General features: G+C 35.4%; 1 protein-coding gene across 2 annotated transcripts in view; it reads left to right on the forward strand.

The window, feature by feature from the left end:
- GOLM2 (golgi membrane protein 2) overlaps positions 1-22,423 on the forward strand; it is a 91,852-nt gene that overhangs the window by 23,016 nt on the left and 46,413 nt on the right. For both annotated transcript variants that reach the window (XM_036736406.1, XM_036736407.1), the window contains exons 2-6: positions 2,294-2,348; positions 11,228-11,330; positions 15,755-15,845; positions 19,198-19,342; positions 19,913-19,993. In XM_036736406.1, the coding sequence (XP_036592301.1) occupies positions 2,294-2,348; positions 11,228-11,330; positions 15,755-15,845; positions 19,198-19,342; positions 19,913-19,993 (475 nt within the window). The remainder of the gene's footprint in view (positions 1-2,293; positions 2,349-11,227; positions 11,331-15,754; positions 15,846-19,197; positions 19,343-19,912; positions 19,994-22,423) is intronic.

Raw genomic sequence — 22,423 nt, forward strand, 5'->3', positions numbered from 1 at the left:
ATGCCATTTCCTCCACAAAGTTAGGCTGATCAGCACACCTAAAAGTGTTATCTGAACTTTTTTGGTAATGTCATGATATTTATCACATATTGACAGAATTTTAATTATGTGTGTAGAGGTACTTTTCTCCTACTAGATTGTAAACATTATCAACTCCTTCCTTGAATTCAGGAACTGTGTCTTATTCATCTTTTACTCACCCATATTACCTTTGTAAATAGGAGGTGCTCAATAAATATTTGAATGAATTAGATATGATACAGACAAAAAATATTTTTTTTACCATTACCTCCTTACTTAATTTGTTAAGGAGAATCTGACATTTAGTCACCGTGAACCTACCTGTTTCAGAGAATAAAGTTACCTTTTTCATTTCTTGAAATAGCAAGAAGTGTTTTTTGAGGATAAGCGGCTTGCCTTCACTTTCATGGCTGAAATTTTACAGTCAGATTAATACCTTGTTATTGGTGTCTTTTCTGTGATTAGACCCTGGAATTTCAAGACTAATGGGCACATTGAAAAAAAAAGCACTGTTTCTGGAAGTAGAGGACTTGTGTTCAAATCCTGTCTCTTCTGCTTACCTCCTATGTAACCTTGGGCAAGTGATTTAACATTCCAGGACCTCAGCTTTCTCATCTGTAAAAATGAGGCATTTGGATCAGATGATTTCTAAGGTCCCTTCCAGTTCTAAATCTGTGATCCTATTTCCCTTACCCTGTGAAGCATCTGTATTTAAGGAAAGAAATGAGACAATTATTTTTAGAGGAGCAGTCGTAATATAGTGGAGAGAACATTATATCTGGATTCAGAGGCTCTAGTTGCAAATTCTAGTTCTGCTGCTTCCTAACTGTATAACCTGTTGCAAGTCAATTAACCTTTTCAGACCTTAATCCTTATATATAAAATTGGGGAAATATACTACATACTTCATGGTTGTTGTGAGAGTCAAATGAGATGGTTTATATAAAACATTTTATGAAGTTCTGTATACATGCTAACTATTGTTATTGTAAGGAGGATTGATCAAGGGAATCCTCTTTGTGATGAACACTCCAATTATCCCAATGAGATTTGGATGGAGATATCTTGTTTGGGAGACATCTAAGAGGTAGCCCCATGGAACTGGGCATGCCCGCTAGCACCTTACCAAGAAAACCTAGGAAACTTCCGATGTTACATGTGCTTACTTATAGCTTCTGAGCATGAGTCAGAGATACAATTCCTAAGTAAACATTCATAGCCAAAGAGAAAACAATGGCTGGGGCATCACTAGGATTCCTGAAGAAGTACATAGTAGATTTGCATGTGCTTGTACACAAACTAAGAGAAAAAATCTTGGCACTAGAATTTCCCAGCTCAAGAGATAGTAGCAGCCAGGGCACTGAGAGGCTTCCTGCAGAAATAAATGGAAGAAGAATACATGTTTGTGCCCACTTAGCCCAAGTTAGACAATTCCAGGATCAGACCTTGTGGGAGAAAAAGAGTTTTCCTAATGAAACTTGTTACTTAGGGAAAGAAAAGGATTGTTTGTTTACATAATTCTTGAGCAGTGTCCTGCTTGGAGAGCAAGGGCATTGTACGGTACAAGTCCAGGGAAAAGAGAATTGCTTTCAACAGTTTTCCTGTAGTAACTTTGAATGGGGGCAGTATTCCAGAGAGAAAATTACTCTTTTAGAAGTTTTGTCCCTAGGAGGATACCCAGTTCTCTTGAGCTTAGAGTTTTGGAAAGCTCTAGGCCATAGGTAATATATTATTATTACTTATGAATTAGGATCATGTTTACCTAGATCTTTATTTACATTTCTAAATTAATCGGTTCATCAAAAAGGACACAGTCAAGTCATCTAGTGTCATTTTATTACATATTAAATATCCTTAGTTTGCTTTTAGATGTGAGCACCATAAAGACATCTTTGTACCTATCTTATTATAATACATCTACCTATCAAAATATAATTTCCTATCATGAATTGCAATTGGGAAGTATAGCCTCCCATGGGGCTTTTAAAAAATTATTGAGCAGCACTCATCACAAACTTAGTATTTTTTCAAAAGACTGTGCTGTATTGTATGCTATACACCAAATGGAAAGGAAGATTTTTATATGCAAACAGAAAATAAATTTGTGTAATTAAAGAATCAGAATTTTCTGCTCAGCTTTTTATTATTAAATAAATAAATTTGTGTAATTAAAGAATCAAAATTTTCTGCTCAGCTTTTTATTATTAAGCCCACAGTAAATATGAAGAGCTATGTTTTATTTAATAAAATAAAATTTAATTTTTCTTTTCAGGTTAAACTACAGAACAACATATCATATCAGATGGCAGACATACATCGTTTAAAGGGTAAGAAATTTCACTATAGATTAAATATAAATAAATAGGTACTAAATGTCTGAAACTAAGGCCCAAGAAGCGGCAGGTTCCATCTGTGAACATAAATAGCAGAAACTTTATATATAATTTAAAACTAGATATATCTGTAGTCATACATACTTCACAGTATCCTAAAATGTTTCCATAAATGTTGTTTTATACTAGAAAATGTCAGAGGCTTTTTATACTGAGCTGCATGACCTGTTCATAGACTTTATTAACCAGGCCAGCTTGAGCTAAGTTTTATGATTTAGCCAAGTATAACTGTTATTTTATTCAAATATTACATCATTATATTAATGGTTAATGCTTTCATCAATGTAGGTATTTTTTCTAGTTCAGGTACTCCACAATTCATCCTACCTTTCTCATTGCCCCAATCTGGATATAGATTTGGAGGCCTACAGTATCCCAATCCTTTTTCCTGATATCTGGAAAAAATACACAGCCTTCTCTGGATATATAAGTCTTGAATGTGAGTTTCCTTTCCCACTCTCAAATACCATACAATCACTCATTTGGAGAGGCATTTGCCACAAAATAAAAGAATTGAAATGGGTAAGAGAGATTGATCAAGTCTCTTCATTTTCAAGTTCCTCAAGCTCAGGAAACCTTCATTCAGATTTCTGATATGAGTGGCCTTAATTTAGGATCAAAGGAAATGGAGATCTTGAGCACTTTTAAAATATAATTCTAAATTGCTTTGTAGAATTGTTAGACCAATTCACAGGTCTATCACAATGTGTTACTGTGCTTTTCTTTCCAAAGTCACTCCCACAGTAATATTTTGCATCTTTATGATTATTTTTTGCCAATTTTCTGAGTGTTAGGTAAACCAGAGTTGTTTTAATTTGCATTTCTCTTATTATTAGTGATTTGAAGCATCCTGTTAATAGTTTGCAATTCTCTTGAGAACTGTTTTTACATATACTTTGACCACTTTTCTATTAGGGAATGGCTCTTGGTTAGTTTTCTACATAACTTGTATGAAAACCCGTATCAGAGATATTTGTTGCTAAGATTTTTTTCTTTTTCCCTGATCAGCAGAGAGGAAGGAACTATTACCTAGAGAGTGATTTGGAGTAAAAGAAGAGAGAGCTTGCCAGCCATTTGGATAAGGGTTATTATCCCCAGTCAAACTGACTGTTCTCCTTTTACAACATTCATCACCTGCCTCCATGCCTTTGTACAAGGCTTGGTCTAGGTCTGGAATACTCTCCCTCTTCTCTGTCTTCTGTGTAGTTTATGATGGGGGCCACCTCCTATGTGAGCCTTGAAGCCTTTCCTCATTCCTTTAGTTGTTAGCACTCCTTCCTCTACTTAAAAAATGTAGTTTGTCTTTGTTTTACTTAGCTATGTACATATCTATCCCTCCAGAAGTACACTCCTTGAAGTTAGAAAATGAATCCTATCTCCATTTGTTTCTGCATTGGATCTTGGGTTCATGAGTTTAGAACTGGAAGAGGTACCAAAGTCATCTGGTCTAATTTTTTCATTTTAATATGAGAAAACTGTCCCGCGGAAGTAAAATAACTCATCCCTAAGTCATATAAGCAGTAAGAGGTAGAGCATTTGAACCCTGATGTCCTACTCTAAAACCAGTGCTCTTTCCATTATACCTCACCATTTCACAAATCTCAGGAGTGTTCACAAGGTTTGTTAGCCTTTATATTTATAAAAACCAGCAGGAATAAATTACAAAAGGAAACTCATTCATGATAACTACAGATGTAGTCAAAAGACAAGAAAAAATAGATGAATCTGGAAGGTATCTCATAGCAAAAATAACTGACTTGGAAATCCGAGAGATAACTTTAGAATCATTGGACTATCTAAAAGCCATGACCAGAAGAAGAGCCTAAACACTACTGCTGTCTTCCTGGCCAGGTCTCTTAGAACAAGAGGGCAAAATAGAAATAGAAAGAATCCATTGGTCATGTCCTGAGAAACCCCAAAATGAAAACTTCCAGGAACATTATAGTCAAAGTCCAGAGCTTGTAGACCAAAGGAAAAAATACTACAATTGAGGTGTAGCCAAGACTGCAGAGTGGTAGGAATTCCAACAACCCAATCCCCCTTCACAAAATTCCTCCAGACAGATCTAGGAAATGCACCAGACCAAATCTTAATGGAGAAATCTAGAAAAAATTACAGTGAGTCACTTGTCTAGCCCAGCTCAGCCTACGGAGACAGACAGATAAGGTCTGCTGACCCTGGGGTTGGGATTGGGCCAAAAGTACACCACATGTGGAGTACCCGAGCACCAAGGGAGAAACTTGAGTACTAGCAAAAAAGGAGGTTCCAAATCTATACTGGGAAACTGATGGAGACAGGTACAAGTAAGCTTTGTTGCCCCTGCCTAGTACCACATCACAGATCCAGGGCAGACTGATAAGATGATCTATACAAAAGTTGGTATCCTAAGTGGGGAGACACTGGAGAAGTGTGCCAAAAAAGGAAGAAGTTCAGAAGCTAGCAGCAGCAGCACAGAGTCCAGGTGCAGAATAGGTTCTCATTTCTAGCATCTAGCCCAGCCTGAAGAGGAATAACCAGGGCAGGAATCTCAGACTGAAGTAGATGCTATAGTTCTGTGACTCTGAGCTAACAAAACTTTTCAGCCAGCTGATTGGGGCTGAAGGTCCAGAAACAGTCTGCTTTTGCTCAGACCCAAACTCAAGTTGCAAAATTGCAAAGCTAAGACCAGAGGGGAAGCAATCAGACTTTACCCTGAATCAGACCACTTTGGGAATACTGAAAGCTTGTAGGTTCCCAGCCTGTCTATGAGATCTTAGAATAATAGAACAGCCAGTGCTCCAAAAGGTAGCAACAGGACCACCCCAAACCTTCCCTCCAGAAGTGTGGCAATTGGAAGATGATGAGGTCCAATATCCTTCAGACCCTTTAAAGCTGGCAAAGTCTTTCTCGGATCAAAGTTGGGGAATAGAGAGGGGACAAAGAACTGGCCAAAGCCAAAGCTGAGGCCTCTCTTTCCTTCTCAGGCAGTTCCTTCTCGGGGGTGTGTTGGAAAGCCACATGTTTACAATTCTCCCACCTCGGTTCAGTTTGCTCTATCCAAATATGATTCTCTGTGCAACTTCATTCTATTTCCAAGATTTGTTTTTTTTTTTCACTAAACTTGTTGCCTCTCCTAATAAAACAACTAGTAAATGACATTTGAAAAGGTGGTGATTAGCCTGGGCATTTAATTCACTGGAAGTGAACCTCTTTGGCTTAGTTCCTAAGGAGCTTTTGAAGTGTGTATCTTTCTCCATAAATTTTTTTTTCTTGCCTTCTCAATAGGTGGGGAAGGTGGGGGGGGGGGAAGAATTTGGAATTTAAAATATGGGATTATCAATTTTTAAGTATCTGTGTGATGAGACACTATTGATATAATAAGACCAACTGTTACATAGGAGCCAACGTGGTGAAGTAGCAGGAAGTAATAATCATCTCTGCCTCCACCCCAAAACTCCTCCAAACAGGCCCCCCAAATGGTCCAAACTTAATCCTGATGGGGAAATTTAAAAAAAATTATAGTGAGTTATTTTTCCAGTCCAAGTCACCATAGGAAAACAGGGAAAGAAGTCTGTAGAACTTGGGAAGGGTTTTAGCTGGGAACACACTGTACACAGCACTTCAGTGGAAAGGAGAGTCTGTGTACGAGGACAAGATAAGGTCCCAGACCTATACTGGTTCACAACAACCCTTTTAAGGGTATGGGAACAAGTGCCAACTCTCAGCTTTGTCAGTCACTACCCAGGTACACTTAGAAAGGGACCTGCATATGTAGAGGTAATATTCCAGAATAGTAACAGTTCATAGGCCCTGGCAGTGTACCAAGAGAAGACCAGATTCAGGAGTAAGCTGCAGCAGAGTGGCTCAAACCCCAGTGGTGGAAAGTTGTATCTCAGTTCTAGCTTCTATCCCACTGTGACACCAGCAGAACAATAATCAGGTCAGGAATCTAGACCAAAGGGGAGTGTTTCTTAGAACCAGCAGGACTTCCCAGCTGGCCAATAGCGGACTGAGTCCAGAAGCAGTCTCTTGTTGCTCAGACTCAAACCCAGATCAGGAACTTGCAAAGCTGAGACCAGGAAGACAGCAGTCAAATTTTGCCCTGTATCAGACCACTTTGGGAGTACTGAAAGCTTGCAAGTCCCCAGCCTGGGTTGTCCCTCAGTTGAATAACACTATATTCAGTGCCTTAAGAAAATAGCAACAAGACTAGCCCAGACCTTCCTTCCAGAAGCGCACAGATCCCAGCTCTAACATTGAGTCCAAAGTAAAGATGTAGGTTGGAAGAATGAGCAAATAAAAAGATACCACTACAAAAAGCTATTATGGTGACAAGGCACTCAAGACACAAATTCAGAAGAAGAGAATAACTCCAAAACATCTATGGGCCAAAAACAAAGCTTGTGTATAAATTCAACTAGAATTCCTAGAAAAAATGAAGAAAGAATTTAAAAAAATTTTTTTGTCAATGAAATGAGAGCACTAGAGGAAAAAAAAAGAGATATGGAAGAAAGAATTGGAAGGGAAGTAATAGCCTGGCACAAGAGGTACAAAACCTTACTTAAGTAACAAGTTCCTTGAAAATTGGAATGAAATGCTTTAATTCCCTTTGGATTAGAGAATTGTAAAGTAAAACAATTCTGAGGTACCACGTCACACTTATCAATTGGCTGACATGAGAGAAGAAGAAAATGACAAATGTTAGAGGTGATATGGAAAAATTGAGACACTAATGCTATGTCTGTGGAGTTGTCCAACCATTCTGGAGAACAATTTGGAACTATACCAAAAGAGCTATGAAACTGTGTATACTCTTTGACTCAGCAATACTACTGCTAGGTCTATATCCCAAAGAGATTTTTTTTAAAAAAAGGAAAAGGACCTAATTATACAAAAATATTTATAGCTGCTTTTTGTAGTGGCAAAGAATTGGAAATTCAGGGGATACCCATCATTTGGGAAATGGCTGAACAAGTTGTGGTATACAATTGTGATGAAATACTATTTTGCTATAAGAAACAACAAGCAGGATAGTTTCAGAAAAACTTGGGGAAGACATATGTGAACTGATGCAAAGTGAAGTGAGCAGAACTAGGAGAATATTGTACATAGTAGCAGCAATATTATACAATGATCAACCGTGGATGACTTAGCTATTCTGAATAATACAGTGATTGAAGACAATTCTGAAGCACTTATGATGAAAAATGCTATCCACCTCCAGAGAGAAAACTGATGAAGTGTGAGTACAGATTGAAGCACAATTTTTTCATTTTCTTTATTTTTCTTGCTTTTTTGCAACATGACTAATATAGAAATCTGTTTTACATGATTTCATGTACATATTGATATCACATTTCTTGACTTCTCAATGGTTCTCTGACTTGAAATCTAGTCATGATTCCAGTGAACTATTGTCTTTCAATTTTTAATGTGATTTCATATTTAAATTCCATCTCAATTTGGAATTAATTGTAGCATCCAGTATAAAATGTTGGCCTAAATCTACTTTCTACCAAATATCTTTCAATATCAATAGGGAGCGACATGAGGGAGGTAAAAATTTGGAACTCAAAAGTTTTTTTAAACTGAATGTTAGAAATAAGGAAACAATAAAATTTATTTTAAAAAGAAAAGAAAATTGGAACGGACCAAATAGAAGCCAATGACTCCACGAGACAAGAAGAAATATTAAAACAAAGTCAAAAGATTGAAGAAAATAGATGAAAATGTAAGGTATCTTATAGCAAAAAAAAAACCAAAACTGACCTGGAAAAAATGATCAAGGAGAAAAAAAAAATTGAGAATTACTGGACTATCTGAAAGGCATGACCATTAAAAAAAGACCCTAGACATTCTGTTTCAAGAAATCTTAATAGAATGCTGCCTGACTCTGTTAGAATGAGAAAGCAAAGTGGAAATAGAAAGAATCCACTGAACATCTCTTGATAGAAATCCCAAATGAAAACTCCCAGGAACATTATAGCAAAGTCCAGAGCTTCCAGGCCAAAGAAAAAACTATAACCAGTGAGAAAGAAAGAATTCAAGTACTAATAAGCCACAGTCAGGATCATATATGATTTAGCAGCCACCAGCATAAAGGAGTGGAGAGCTTGGAATATTATATTCCAGAAGGCAAAGGATATAGACTTACATCCATGAGTAGCTTACCCAGCAAAACTGAGTATAATGCTACAAGGGGAAAAAATAGATCTTTAACAAAATAGAAGACTTCCAACCATTCCTCATGAAAAGACCAGAGCTACAGAGAAACTTTGAAGTTCAAACACATGAGTCAAGATAACCATAAAAAGATAGTCACAAGTGAACAACAATAAAGGACCAAACAAGTATCAACTGCATGCATTCAAATATGGGGAGGTGATAATGTGCCTTCTCTGACCCTTCTCATCATCCAGAGTCAGAGAAAGAGGCTAATTAGACAGAAGCCCTGGAAGTGGTTGTTATATCTTGATTATCTTAAGAAAGGGATAGAAATAGAGGGAAAAGAGAATACCCTGGGGGAGGGGAAAAGGAAGGTTTATTTCACATAATCAGGGTATACAAACTCGTTCAATGAAGAAGAAGAGATAGGGGAGAGAAGTGTAGTTGACATTCATCTCAGCTGGTCAGAGGAGGAAAGAATATACATATAAACACAGAGTTGGGTACATAAATACATTTCATTCAATAGGGAAAGAGAGAAGGAAGGGGAGAGTAGATTAAAGAAGAGATTAATTCTAAGCAAAACAAACTCTAAATAAGGATATCCAAAAATATTTATGGCAGCTTTTTTTGTGTGGTCGTAAAGAATTGGAATTAGAGAGTGTGCTTTAATTTGGGGAATGACTGAACAAGTTAAGGTGTATAAATGCGGTGGAATACTAATTGTGCTCTAAGAAATGATAAAGGGCACAGATTTAGGGAAACCTGGAAAGACTTGTATGAACTGAGGCAGAGTGAACAGAACCAGAACAGTTTATACAATGACAACAATATGGTAAAGACAAACAACTTTATAAGAATTAGGAATTCTGATGAATGCAACGATCAACCACAATTCCATGCTACCTTTCTCGTGATAGAGAAGTGAAAGACTTCAAATCCAGAACTGGACGTGTATTTTTTTGGACGTGGCCAAATGCATAAATTTGTTTTGCTTGACCGTATATGTTTGCAAAAAGGGTTTTGTTTTTCTTTTGTTCTCAACAGGGAAGGTAGGGTTGTAATGTGAGAGAAAAAGGTGGTTTTTGCTGATTGAAAAAATTAAATATAATTTTAAAAGCAAACAATCACAAAAATGATCTAACTAGATATACCTGAAAATAAAACTGGAAGAGAAAAAGCTTAAGCTTAGTTATTGCTGTGTAAAAATTATCCTTATCCTAATTAGTTATTCTGTGTGAACTATCACATTCTCATTTATATTTTGTTAGCAGATAGCACCATGACAGTTATGCATTTTGTTAAATATGCCTGATTAAATTTGTTGTTTAATTTTGAGTTTGTTGTTAGCTTTATACCTGCGTAAGATGCAACTTTCAAGTAAAGTAACTTCTCTAATTCACAAATAGGCATATATGCTCACTGTTCATAGTTTATTCATGGAGCATGGTTGTCTTTTTACAACCTGAGAAAAAATATAAAGGATTTTTCTCTTGTTTCACTGCTGCTATCATATATCATCTGATAAAATAATAGAGATAATTACTCTTTTCCCACACTATACTTAAATTCCTTCATCGGGAGACCAGGGGAACAATGTCCATAACAGTAGTCACCAAAGTAGGGTGTTTAAGATGGTTTATACTGTTAGATCATACTGTTTCAATGAATAAATTAAATCATAAACATTTAATTGCCTCCTCCATGTAGAGCTCACTGTACCTAGGCACTAGTGGAAATTGAAGAGTTTTGATAAAATATGTACTGCCCTACTGGAGTTTATAGTGTGATGGTGGTAAAGACACAAACAAAAATAACCATGATCCATATGTGATAGGCGAATTAGAGACGTGCAAAACAAAGTGCTTTGTGAAGTCTAAAGGACAAGGCCATTATTAACTGGTAAGATGATGGAAGTCTTTTTAGAAGAGGTGGCATTTGAGTTGAGATTTAAAGGATGGATAAGGCTCCGGTAGAAGAAGTAGGTTGGCTGCATATAATGAGGTTTTGGAGCTCTCAAAGGCAATCAACAGAGGTGTAGAGGTATTGCTGATGAATGGAGGGGGGGTATCCATGATAATAATAATATTGAAAACAATAGCTGACGTTTATGTAGCATTCTATATATGTTACCTCACTAGATTATCACAAGAACCCCATGAGGTTGTTGCCCTGATTGTACAAAAGAGGAGAATTATTCTGAAAGAAGGTAAATAACATAGCCAGGATTATACAACTAATAATGTATGTGATAGGATTTAAACTCAGGTCTTTCAGACACCTGGTCTTGTAATCTCTACTATTCCACCTAGCTGCTGGTGAAATCACAGATTATTGAATTTGTGAAGAAGGTAGAACTATTTGCACTATACTTTCACTTGCATCTTTGGTCTACATAGTATGAGAAGATGTGACTTCATCACTTTTGGTATGAGTAAACAGTGCTAAACTACACAAATTTAAAATAAATTTCATTATCTGTTTATATATAAGAATTGGAATACTATGCTAATGATATTATTTACCACCCTTAAGATTATGGATAAATTAATTGGGAAGTATGCAGTAATTTTATTTTGAAAACCTGCTTACAACTTAGTTGAATTTTTCAGTAGGAAGGATCAGAGAAATGAACTTTCCTTTTTATTATTTATTTATTTTTGGGTTAGAACAACTTGCTGAGCTTCGTCAAGAATTCCTTCGACAAGAGGATCAACTTCATGATTATAAGAAGAACAACACTTACTTTGGGAAGAGGTTAGAGTATGAAAGGTAAGAAGGTCAAAAGTATTTATCCACATTTCTTAATTTAGAAACCTAAATACACTCCTCTTTTTAGTTTCTATTCTCCTCTTTCTCCTACTTCTCTACCTATTACTGCCTTCAGATCTCTCCTTTCATTGGCTTTGTTTGTCTCTTGGGAATTCATATTTGACACATTTTCATTTTAGCACATTGGAAATCAGAGTAGTTCCTCTTACTGGGCACAGAGGATCTATGTTCTATCTGTCTGTCTTAATAACTTGTGTTACACAAACCCAGGAATTTTAACAGACTCTTTTAGATGCTAAATCCTTCAGAAAAGACAGCATGTATATCTTTATGTGTCAGAAAAACCCTTTAGCAAGCCTAACAAAAAGGAGTTGGTAAAAATTTACTTTTGGATCAGTGATCTCCTAAATGTGAGTATTTCTTTCAGTGGTGCAGATCTCAATCCATCCACAAGAGTCTCCAGTGTGACTCACTCATATCTTCCTTTAAATCTCCTACAGGGTATTTACCCCAAGTGTTAGTAGTCCTCTTGTAGAATTTGTGATGTCACATGGCTACCATTGGAGCCTGCAGGCTGTCAGTTAGCTATCCCTCACTCTCATTACCTGACCAGCCCACTTCTTTTTCATCCATTTATCTCTCTGATAATGTCCTTTGTACCACTTCTCCTACACAGATCTTCATTGATTTTGAGCTCCAGACTACTCATATCCACTGTGCACTTTTCCATTGACCTTTGAGTGACTTGCAACTTTAATTCATCAGACACAATATTATTTCATAAGCCAAAGCCATAAAGCACTGCAGAGTTTCCCATATCTATTCATATTATGTATATATGTATATGTGTATGCTTATACCCATATTCATACACACAGATTTTGTAGTTCTATAGGCTATCTCTCCAGCTACATATTATAGTATGGACAACAGAAATCTTTTATTCACTTAATTTTTCCTCTGTGGATAGTTAGATTAAATTCTTTTTAATGGTTATAAATCCCTTTTAAAAGCTGTTTACATTCCAGGGCTTGATGCAATTAGTACAATGCCATCTGCAAATAAAAGTTCCACTTGTACTATGCATTGGACATCTTCCATGACAGTGATATATACTTTCGAGGAAAACATATTTGTCTTATTTTATATCTTTCTTGATATTAATAACAGTAGTGTTATTGGACAAAGATATTTTTGCTGTTACAACTTCCAAGGAGTGTTGTATGATTTTGATATATGGATGAGAGACACCTTTTTGGAAGCGAGCATTTATAGTGGGATCTTGTGTGTTTTTTATGCCTTTCAGTCATTTGTGTGACTGTAAAGATGTGGCTTGCTATATAATGTCATTTACAGAGAACTGTCTAGTCCCTTTTCATATGTTTGTCTGACGATGCCTTATGTGTATATATAAATTAATTGCATAATAACTTTGTAGAAAAGAGAATGTAGGCATATATGGAGAGCAATTATTGATATTTTATCATTCACCTCTCTGTAAAGATAATAAATTCTGTGATTTTTTTTCCCAAGTGTTTAGCATCCTTCCCTCTTTCAGATAGCTTGAGAAGTGCTTCTACAGCTTAAAATTTATATTGCCTCTGGCATAGATATCCTTTGTATATACTTGATCTAATATAGCTATTCTTTCCATCTTTTTTTCTTTAGTCACTAAGCATTTTTAAAGTACTTTCTGCGTGCCAGACAATAATCTAAGTCCTGGAGATACAAAGAAAGGCAATAGACAGTTACTACTTTCAAGGAGCTTACCGTCTACAGAGGAGACAACATGGAAACAACTAATATAAACAAGATAGGAATTGGAGATAACCAATAGAGGAAAGGTTCTAGCATTTAGGGAGGTCAGAAAAGGCTAGGGTCATTTAATTGTTTTCTTAATTTAGTACACCAGGAATGCAATGTTAGTGTACAAATATAACTTTCTTTTTGGAGGAGGGAAGGCAAGGCAATTGGGGTTAAGTGACTTGCCCAAGGTCACACAGCTAGTAAATGTATCAAGTGTCTGAGGCCGGATTTGAACTCAGGTACTCATGACTCCAAGGCTGGTGCTCTACTCACTGCACCATCTAGCTGCCCCTATTTTAGAATTTTTTTTAATGATTTTTTTCCAATTTTTGTCTATTTGTTGTCTTCTTTGAAGTTTCATTCATAGATGCTCCAGAGATGATCTGGCATACTTGGGTTTCTTGCCAAACTTTCTGCAAACTTTTGTTTCTTCCACTGCTCCTTGCAGTTTTATGGGGTGATACTGTTCATAATCTTCTACTTTCTTCCATTAGATGTTACAAATGAGCCAGGTTGCCCTTGGCTGCCATATTACTCTGAGTTGCAAGGAGAGGGATTTTGTGCTGGCTGGGGTAGTTTTAGGCTCTTCTGATCTCCTTTTGGGAGAGTTGATTTGTAACAGCTAAACTTCTTTAGAATGTAATGATAGTCTGTATTGATGCCTATTTGGTTTTTAAAATTCATTTCCTATTTTCTAGTGCTCATAATTTGCTTAAATAGACCAGATCGGAGTTGCTTCACTTATATACTATGTCTTCTTATTTTTGTTCTTCTAATTAAGTATTGATTTTTTTTTGTCTTTATAGCTCATTAAGAAGTGCCTCCCACACCAGTAACCAGTCATAGTCTGTCTATCAGAATATAATCAACTTCTATTTTTATGGTGTTATTTGTCATTTCCCTTGTTCAGTGACTCCTGACTTTGAAAAATATTTTCATGACATAAAGGCGTGGAACATCTGTATATTCTATGAGCCTTATTTACTCATGAACCATCTTTTCAACAAATTTTTCACTGTCCTCCTCAGTACACACTTTTGTATTAAAATATATGTTGATTAAATTTGGAAGTTTTTATCTAATTCTTAGAGAATATCTCTACTTCTTCATCCTCAGAAGCAGATGTTGGAGCATAAGTTGCAATTATCTTTATAATCTTTTTGCAAATGCTCATTGTGAACATTGTAATACAAGGCGATCAAATGTCCCATGAAATGACGGTTCTTATTGCCCTTGAACATAAGATAAAACCCATTTTACTGACTCATCTTTCCAAGGCGAGTCATTTTTTCCCATTTAGTAGTAGTTTCTTTTATCTCCTCATTTTAAGTTTCTTGAGGTCAGGAACTACTTCGTTTTCACCTTTGCAACTAGCACAATCCTTTGCATATAGTAGGTGTTTAACAATTATACTTACCAAATTGATTTGATTGATTAGTATTAGTTTTACTTCTGTTGAGAATATCAAGATTGGTATGTTTCCTTTCCTCCGGTAACATATTCACATGTTAGTCACTAGACAAGGATCTCACATTTTATAACAACAAGAGTTAAATTAATGTTTTTGGACAGTTGAATCCTCTGTCCCCCTTTTTGCTACTTTGTCACTATCATTTCAGAAATAGAAGAGTGCCATGCAGGCCATTTTGTGTTTTTCTTTATTTTGTGGGTTGTCACATCCTAAGAATTCATCACTAAGTGACCAGCCCTCGGGTAATAGGGATGTGGATTTAGATTGGTCCTCCGAAAACAAATGGTTAGCTGCCACTACCTTACTAATAGCTTTTACAGTGTTGTGGAACCTACTGGTGCTTTCATTCCACTGGCAAAACCTTGGAGAGCCCAGGGTCATCCCTGTGCCAAGATGAGGCATTGGAGTAGAACTTCGTGGAGGACCAAAAGCAAAGACAAAAAAGGAAAAATGCGTTTTTGAAAGAGAAGCTAGTACATAAAATTAACATGTTGGGTAATAAGAGAAGGGGAAAGCAGTGGTTGAGGGCAAAGTAGAATAAAACCATCTTGTTATACTCCTGCCTTGTGACTTCTTGCCCCTACATATACCTACATATACACCCACAAAAGCAAGAATTTTCTCATTAGATGATGGGCAATTGTAAAAACAATTTTATTTTCTCTTTATATTATCCGATGGTCATTCTCCTTCCTCATCCTTCATCCTCTCCCCATTCTTCTGTTTAAATTTGAACTTTTTTTATTTTCCTTTCCAGATTACCAGACTTGCTAAAAATGAAAGCATGTACTAACTGTTAGAAAAATACCTCCTGAAAATCCTTATTAAATCTCTTGCTAGTGGTTCCCATCCTTTCCTGGTTCATGGTGGTAGTACTTTTGTCTCTTTTGCTGCCATCTTTTTCTCTCTTGCTAATGAGGCTAGCTGTGGAAATTGTGTGCAGTACAAAATTAATAGTACTGAACACTTCACTCTTTCTAAAGTTTGCTTTTTTGATCACTTGTTAACTGATACTCTTCTTACTGACTACCAGCTTTCTGCATTTCTGTTGCCATACTGAACCACACCTTTTCAAATGTGTGCCCACTTCTAGGCAACTTGGAGAGGAAGTCAGTGTAACAAGAAAGAATGATTGTTTCCATTTTAGTTTTCAGTGTGGGCAACAGATCAAGGAACTAAGAGCACAGCATGAAGAAAATATAAAAAAGTTAGCAGATCAGTTTTTGCAAGAACAAAAGGTAAATCATTTCTAAGTATTTTCTCTTATTGAAATCTGTTATTTTGTTTAAAATTTGGGAAATTCAGACATCAGTGTTATAGTGAGACCTTAAATTGCCAGGTACATTGAATGTTTACATGGCTACAGTTGTCTAAAGGATTTAAAATTCATTGTTAGCTTAAATTTCCCTATAAGTTTTTTAAAAATATTTTTCTTTGATATATTTGCCAGATTTTATGTTGAATAATGTTCTACTGAATACGGGCAAACTTTTTAAAAATTTTGAGGAATGGTCCAGTATTTAATAATCATCAGATTTATATTATTTTAGAATTAAGCAAAAACTACTAGAAGCAGTTTGGTAAGGTTAGGGTTAGGGATCAGGCATTTGAAAAGCTTCCCCTCCTCTCTTCCATTCCTTACTTGTTCATTGAGGTGTCTCAATGCCTTAAATCAGTGTCTTACACATAGTAAAATGCTTAATAAATGTTTGTTGAGTTACATGTTGTTTGAATGATAGATTGGCTTAACATTAGCTGAATACAGCAAAATCATGGGTACCAGGATATTTTGTTGCACAGTTGTTCACCTTAGAGGTTGACCTCCAATACCTCATGAGCATTTTTTGGAGGCTTTTGCAGGGAATGGACAGTTTATCATATTAAAACCCTTTCTTTCTACCTAGTGCAAAAATATCCTACCTTGACATTGAATCTTTGTCAAGATAATAATCCAATCACAAGATAGGAAATTAGAATCATAGAATTTTAAATATGAAAGCGATCTTAGAGGTCATCTAGTCCATCCTTTTCATTTTAAAGATTCATTATAGCTACCAATCTTCTTACCAGCAATTCCTGATTCCCCAGGAAAAGATGCTTAGAAATAAATAAACTCTCTTTCCTCTCCATCCCCTTCATAGTTATCAGTGCAACATTGGGGGCAGGAGTAGGAGGGACCATGGAATGTTAAATTTTATTCAGAGTATTTAATATTTTATATTATGACACCAGTATCATACATAAATACTTTACCTGAAGACCAGTATATACTTTGATAGTTGATATTTTTCAATACTCCAGGGTCCTTTGATTTCCATCTGTGTATGATCTTACTCCATCAGTGTAGACCCAATACCTCCTATGTCTTGGTAGACAATTTCATGAGTTTCTGTAGCCAAAAAAATTCAGCACCAATGCTATGGTAATGAGACTTTTTATTAATAACTAATCTGTGATTTTATCAGGATGAGTATTCCTTTTACCTGTGCAGATCCCAATTCTTCTTCTGTGGCCTGGTTGACAAGTTTTAAGAGTTACTAAGACCAAAAACTTCCATCTTCCTGTAGTCAGCCTGTTGATAAACCTCCAAAGCCCTTCCAGCTTGATGTAATCTGCCAGAGATTGTGCTCTGTTAGCATAGCCCAGGTCCTGACTCTGCCACAGTGAGGAATCAGAATTGTTCATGTATTTAGGGAAGATCTTTGTTAATATACTGATTGTTAGTAGACAGGCGTACTATATCTATTTGCTTTTGATTTTTTGAGTAGAAAAAAATTGAATGGAATTTATTATATTTCTTCATTAGGAAAGCAACGAATAGGTTGTTAGGAGTAGGAAACTAGAACCTAGAAATGGTCTCATTATATAGAATTAGACTTTATGATAATATATATAAATTAAAATAGGTTCCTACCTGTAGTAAATTTACCTTGTGGAAACAAACTACAAAACTTGTCAAACTGCTCTTTAGGGTGACACAATGTCAACCTTATCTGAAATTTCTGCTGCCATAAAAATCATCCTCTGTCTGGCAAAAGGATTCAGCATAGAAGGCGGTATCCTTTTATTAAAAATAAATTTGCCTCCTTTAAGGAAAATTATTAATAAATTCTGATTGCTCTGTATGTTTAAACCTATTTGAGTAGATGATGAAAGAAAAAGAAAGTTATTCAAAAAATTTGTAATTCCATTATGAGAAGTATAACAGGTTATAATCCAGGTGAAGTATTCTGTCTGAAAATGTTCTGTACCTTAATGTAAGCTATCTCCAGATATTGATATCTATAGATTTAGATAGGGAAAGGAGATACATGTACATAGCATATCCCAAAAGTCTTAGTGCAATTTTAAGTTGTATTGTAATAGGAAATCACAAAGTAACAAAGTGTATATATGTGTCTGTGTGTGCATATACATCTTTCTCTAAATATACATATATGCAAGGTTAGAATTAGTTGAGAAATGATAGATGCTATTGTCAAAAACATGAGGTGGTAATATAGATAGAAATGGGAGGTGAACAGCTGTGCCCATTGTTCTAGTTTCTATTTATAGTTGCAGAGAATGTTTCTTTTCTCATCACTTTTTTTTTGGAGGGGGGAAGGCAGGGCAGTTGGGGTTAAGTGACTTGTCCAAGGTCACACAGCTAGTAAGTGTGTCAAGTTAGACACTTAGGCAGCATTTGAACTCAGGTCCTCCAGACTCCAGGGCTCACTGCACCACCTAGCTGCCCCTCTCATTATTTTTTGATTCCAGTAATGGGACATACATTAAAAAAAATTTTTCTTACAAAAATAGCTATGCAAGTAAATATATTTTTCTCAATAGCATATTTTAGTGCTGTCCAAAATGTGGCCGGCAATGAGATTTATATGGCCCACCTACAAGCATAGAAATTACATAAATTCTTTAGTAAACAAAACCGAACTACCACAGAGCTCTTGCTAAAATGGCAAATCAAAATATGTTGTCTATTGTTTCAATAAAAACCTAAGGTTGGACAGCCGTGGCATATTTAATTGTAAAATTAGGTAAGCCTAACATTTTAGGCCATTTATCATCGTTGGAAGCTTTAAAATGTAACTTTGTTATTCTTTTGTGACTTCCTATTACTAAACAATAACAATAATTCACCTTTATATAGTCCTTTAAAGTTTACAGAACATTTTCCTCACAATCCTGAGCAGAAGATAGTTTAAGTGTTATTCCTCTCCTCACCCCTCCCCTAAATGCCCAACATGTACACATTTTACGGATGAGGAAACAGGCTAGTAATTCTGTGATTTGTCTGTGGTCATACAGGTGTCAAAGCCAGGATTTGAACACAACTTTTCTGATTCCCTATCCCATCCAATATAAAACAGTATATCCCACGGAATACTTTCTTATATATAAGGTTAAAAAGTTAGTGTATGTATGCGTGTGTGTGTATATATATATATATATATATATATATATATATATATATATATATATATATATATATATATATGGAAGGTTAATTATTTCTGGACATATAAGAAGTAAACAAGTATGTAATATTTTGGATTGAAAAAGATTTCGTTTTGCCAAATCTATATTTTTCAACAGCAAGAGGCCCTAAAGACTCAGCAGAATAATGTAATTGAATTGGATACAAAAGATCAGGAAGTACCCAAAAATATTCCAGGTGAAGTTGAGAATGGTGCAGATAAGAATGAGAAACCCTCAAGCAATCATGTTCTGCATGGGAAAGGTATTTTAAGAATATATCAATGGTGTGGTTTTTTTCCTTCCTGTTAGTAAATCTTCCTTTCAAATTTATGAAGTCAGTTTAATTAACTCAGATCAGTTTCATATGTGTGTGTATATGTTTGTATGTAGATATGTAGATATATAGGTGTGTGTGTGGATATGCATATGTATTGCACACATACACACACATGTGTTACCAGTGGTGATACAGCTAGTTTATGTCAGGGATAGAACTTGGACCCAGATGGTTCTGACTTTATGGCTGTATTCTGTCCATTATGCCACTCTGTAAAGTTTTCAGTATTGTGTCAAAATCGTGTCCTTCTCCTCCCCCCAAGTTGTAAATAATGAAATATTCCTTTGATAAATAGATGGGGAAAAGTAAATGTATTTATGATTTAGAACTTTTCTTGTTTCAGGGAGTGATGATGCAGAATACCAAGTCATTGCCAAAGCATATAAGAAAATAGATAAAAATTGTTCATTAGATGGAGAATGTTGCTTTCCCCTCACATATTTTCAATTTATTTTGGAAAAATACAGAAATATATTTTTGTCATTTCTTGGGCAGAACAAATTAAAGGAGCTGGTGATGCAGGCATGCCGGGAATAGAAGAGAATGACCTTGCAAAAGCTGATGATCTTCCCACCTGTAAGTAAGGATAACCAGACATGCTCTTAACAGATGAACTTTTCTTGGTGATTCTGCTTTTTTATTTGGTGGTAGAACTTGTAGAGTCACAAATTTGAGACAGACAGCAAAAATACTATCCATCAAATATGAAGTACCTTCTATGTAAAAGATACTGTGCTTATGTCAAGGATATAAAGATAGAATAAGATGTATATGGTGTAGTAGAGGGGATAAGACATATGCACAAATGACTAATGTAAGGTAAAATATGATTAAGTATAAGGTAAAGGTCTGGTCACAGTACTGTGAAAAATTGAATTCACTTTCAGCGGCGAGTTTGAAGGAAGGCTTCATGAAGAATATGGCAAATGCATCTGGAGGGAAGATGGGGAGAAATTGACCAAGGAGTATGTTTTAATATGAGGGACAGCATGATCAAAGACACATATATAATATCATATAGTAGGTGTTTAATAAATGCTTGATTGATTGATGTGGTGTATATTTAAAAAGATACAGATTTGGTAATAGGGAAGGGGTAGGATAAGAACAAGGATATGTAATCTAGTTTGGCTGGAAGATAGTATGCTTCTGTGATAATATGAAAATACTTTATTGATGGTAATAATATAGTAACAATAATTATCCAGTGTAGTCTGAAAATGTGGTTTGACAACTGAGTGTTATTTCTTTAAATTCCTGAACTTACACCGTTATTTAATATTTTTAAAAATCTAATGCAAACTTTTCTGCCTTAGTAAAAAGAATATACAGAACTTAATTTAACTTTTTCTTGATGCTTCAGGGATATAATTTGTGAACAATTACTGTATTGTGCTATAATACAGTGATAAAGTCAGGATTCTCATATCCATTCCTTTTGTCACTAATCCAGTTCAAACCCTTATTACTGTTTGTTTTAGCCTAACTAATTTCCTTGTCTACAGTCTTTCTGTTCTGCAATCATATCCAATACTTAGTTGCCAGATTTACTTTCTTAAGGTTTGATCACATTACCTTAAAAAACTTTGAGTAGATATCTGTTGCTTCACCAACCTGAAATCCAAAGTTATTAGCCTGGTATTTAAAGCTCCCAAATATCTGGTTACAACCTTTCCTCCTTTCATATAATCTTTGTTGCAGATGAAATGAACTAGACACTGTTGCCTGAATAATTCTAGTACTTTCCCACATCTGTGCCACTACATATGATTTCCCTTCTTTACATAATACCCTTGTAGGCTCAGTGCAAATGCTACCTCCTCCCTGAAACTTTCCTTGATCTCTTTCACTCTCCTGCCTGCAAGTGTTTAGCCCAAGTATGATTCTAGAATCTCCGATTAGGAAAGTAGAGTTAATGAGATTTAATTTGATGAGAGTTTAATGAGAGTTAATTTGATTTCCTAGCATTCCTGGTTAGCTAGGAAGCTTTGCTATAATCCCTTTGGTTTCCTTGTGTCCTCTATTGCTTCACGGTGAAGCAAGAGGAAGGAACAATTATATAGTGATATGATCATATTTCTAATGCAAAGATTCTTGACCTAGGATCTATAAACCTCTTCATGGATAGATTTCAGGGAGTCTATGAATTTAGATGGAAAAAGACTTACATGTTTATTTCAATATAATTAGTGCCTCTCGTAATCTTATGTATTTTATTTTGTGCACTTAAAAACATTATTCTGAGAAGTGGTACATCACCTTTACCAGACTTCCAAAAGGGTCCACGACACACAAAAAAGATAAGAACCCCTGCTTTAATGTAATCACACTTATGTGTAAGTCCCTTTTAATTGTCTTGTTTTCCTTCATCATCAGTTTTCCAGCCAACTAAGTCTTTATTGGTTTTTATTTTATGCTATTTGAGTAGAAGTCTTAGTTTCTGCATCTCATGTTTGATGACTTCAGCCAGCCAGTGTTTGAAAACTGTAATTTACATTTAGTTTTTACTATGGCAACCATTTGAGCTTCCCATGTACTCTGATATAGATTGCCTCTTTTTTTTAAAGAAACACTAATCCCTTCCTAGCTAGAACTGTTTAAAGATATTATACTGTATTTGTAATTTAAGGGATTTTCAAAGGTAATTTCAATTACTCACTATTTACATCACATGAATTAACATTAGAACCTAACCACCATGTAGTGATATTTATTTTAAAATAAATTTTTATTGATGCCTTTTTTTATATCACAGTTATTTCTATCAACATACATGGAAATATGCACTCATATCAGAACTGAATTCTCTTTTGTAACAATTTAAAATAGTTAAGCAAAAATAATGTAGATATCTGACAATGTAGGTAGCACTCTGCTCCCATAATTGCCTGACTCTCTGCCAGGAGAAATGGATGTATTTTGTTATCTCTTCTTCACAACTGAATCTAGTTTTTATAGTTAAGTGGAATTTGTCTTCCTTTTGGTCTTCTTTTCATTTACTCTATT

This window comes from Trichosurus vulpecula, chromosome 8, assembly GCF_011100635.1.
Source record: "Trichosurus vulpecula isolate mTriVul1 chromosome 8, mTriVul1.pri, whole genome shotgun sequence".
Taxonomy (NCBI): domain Eukaryota; kingdom Metazoa; phylum Chordata; class Mammalia; order Diprotodontia; family Phalangeridae; genus Trichosurus; species Trichosurus vulpecula.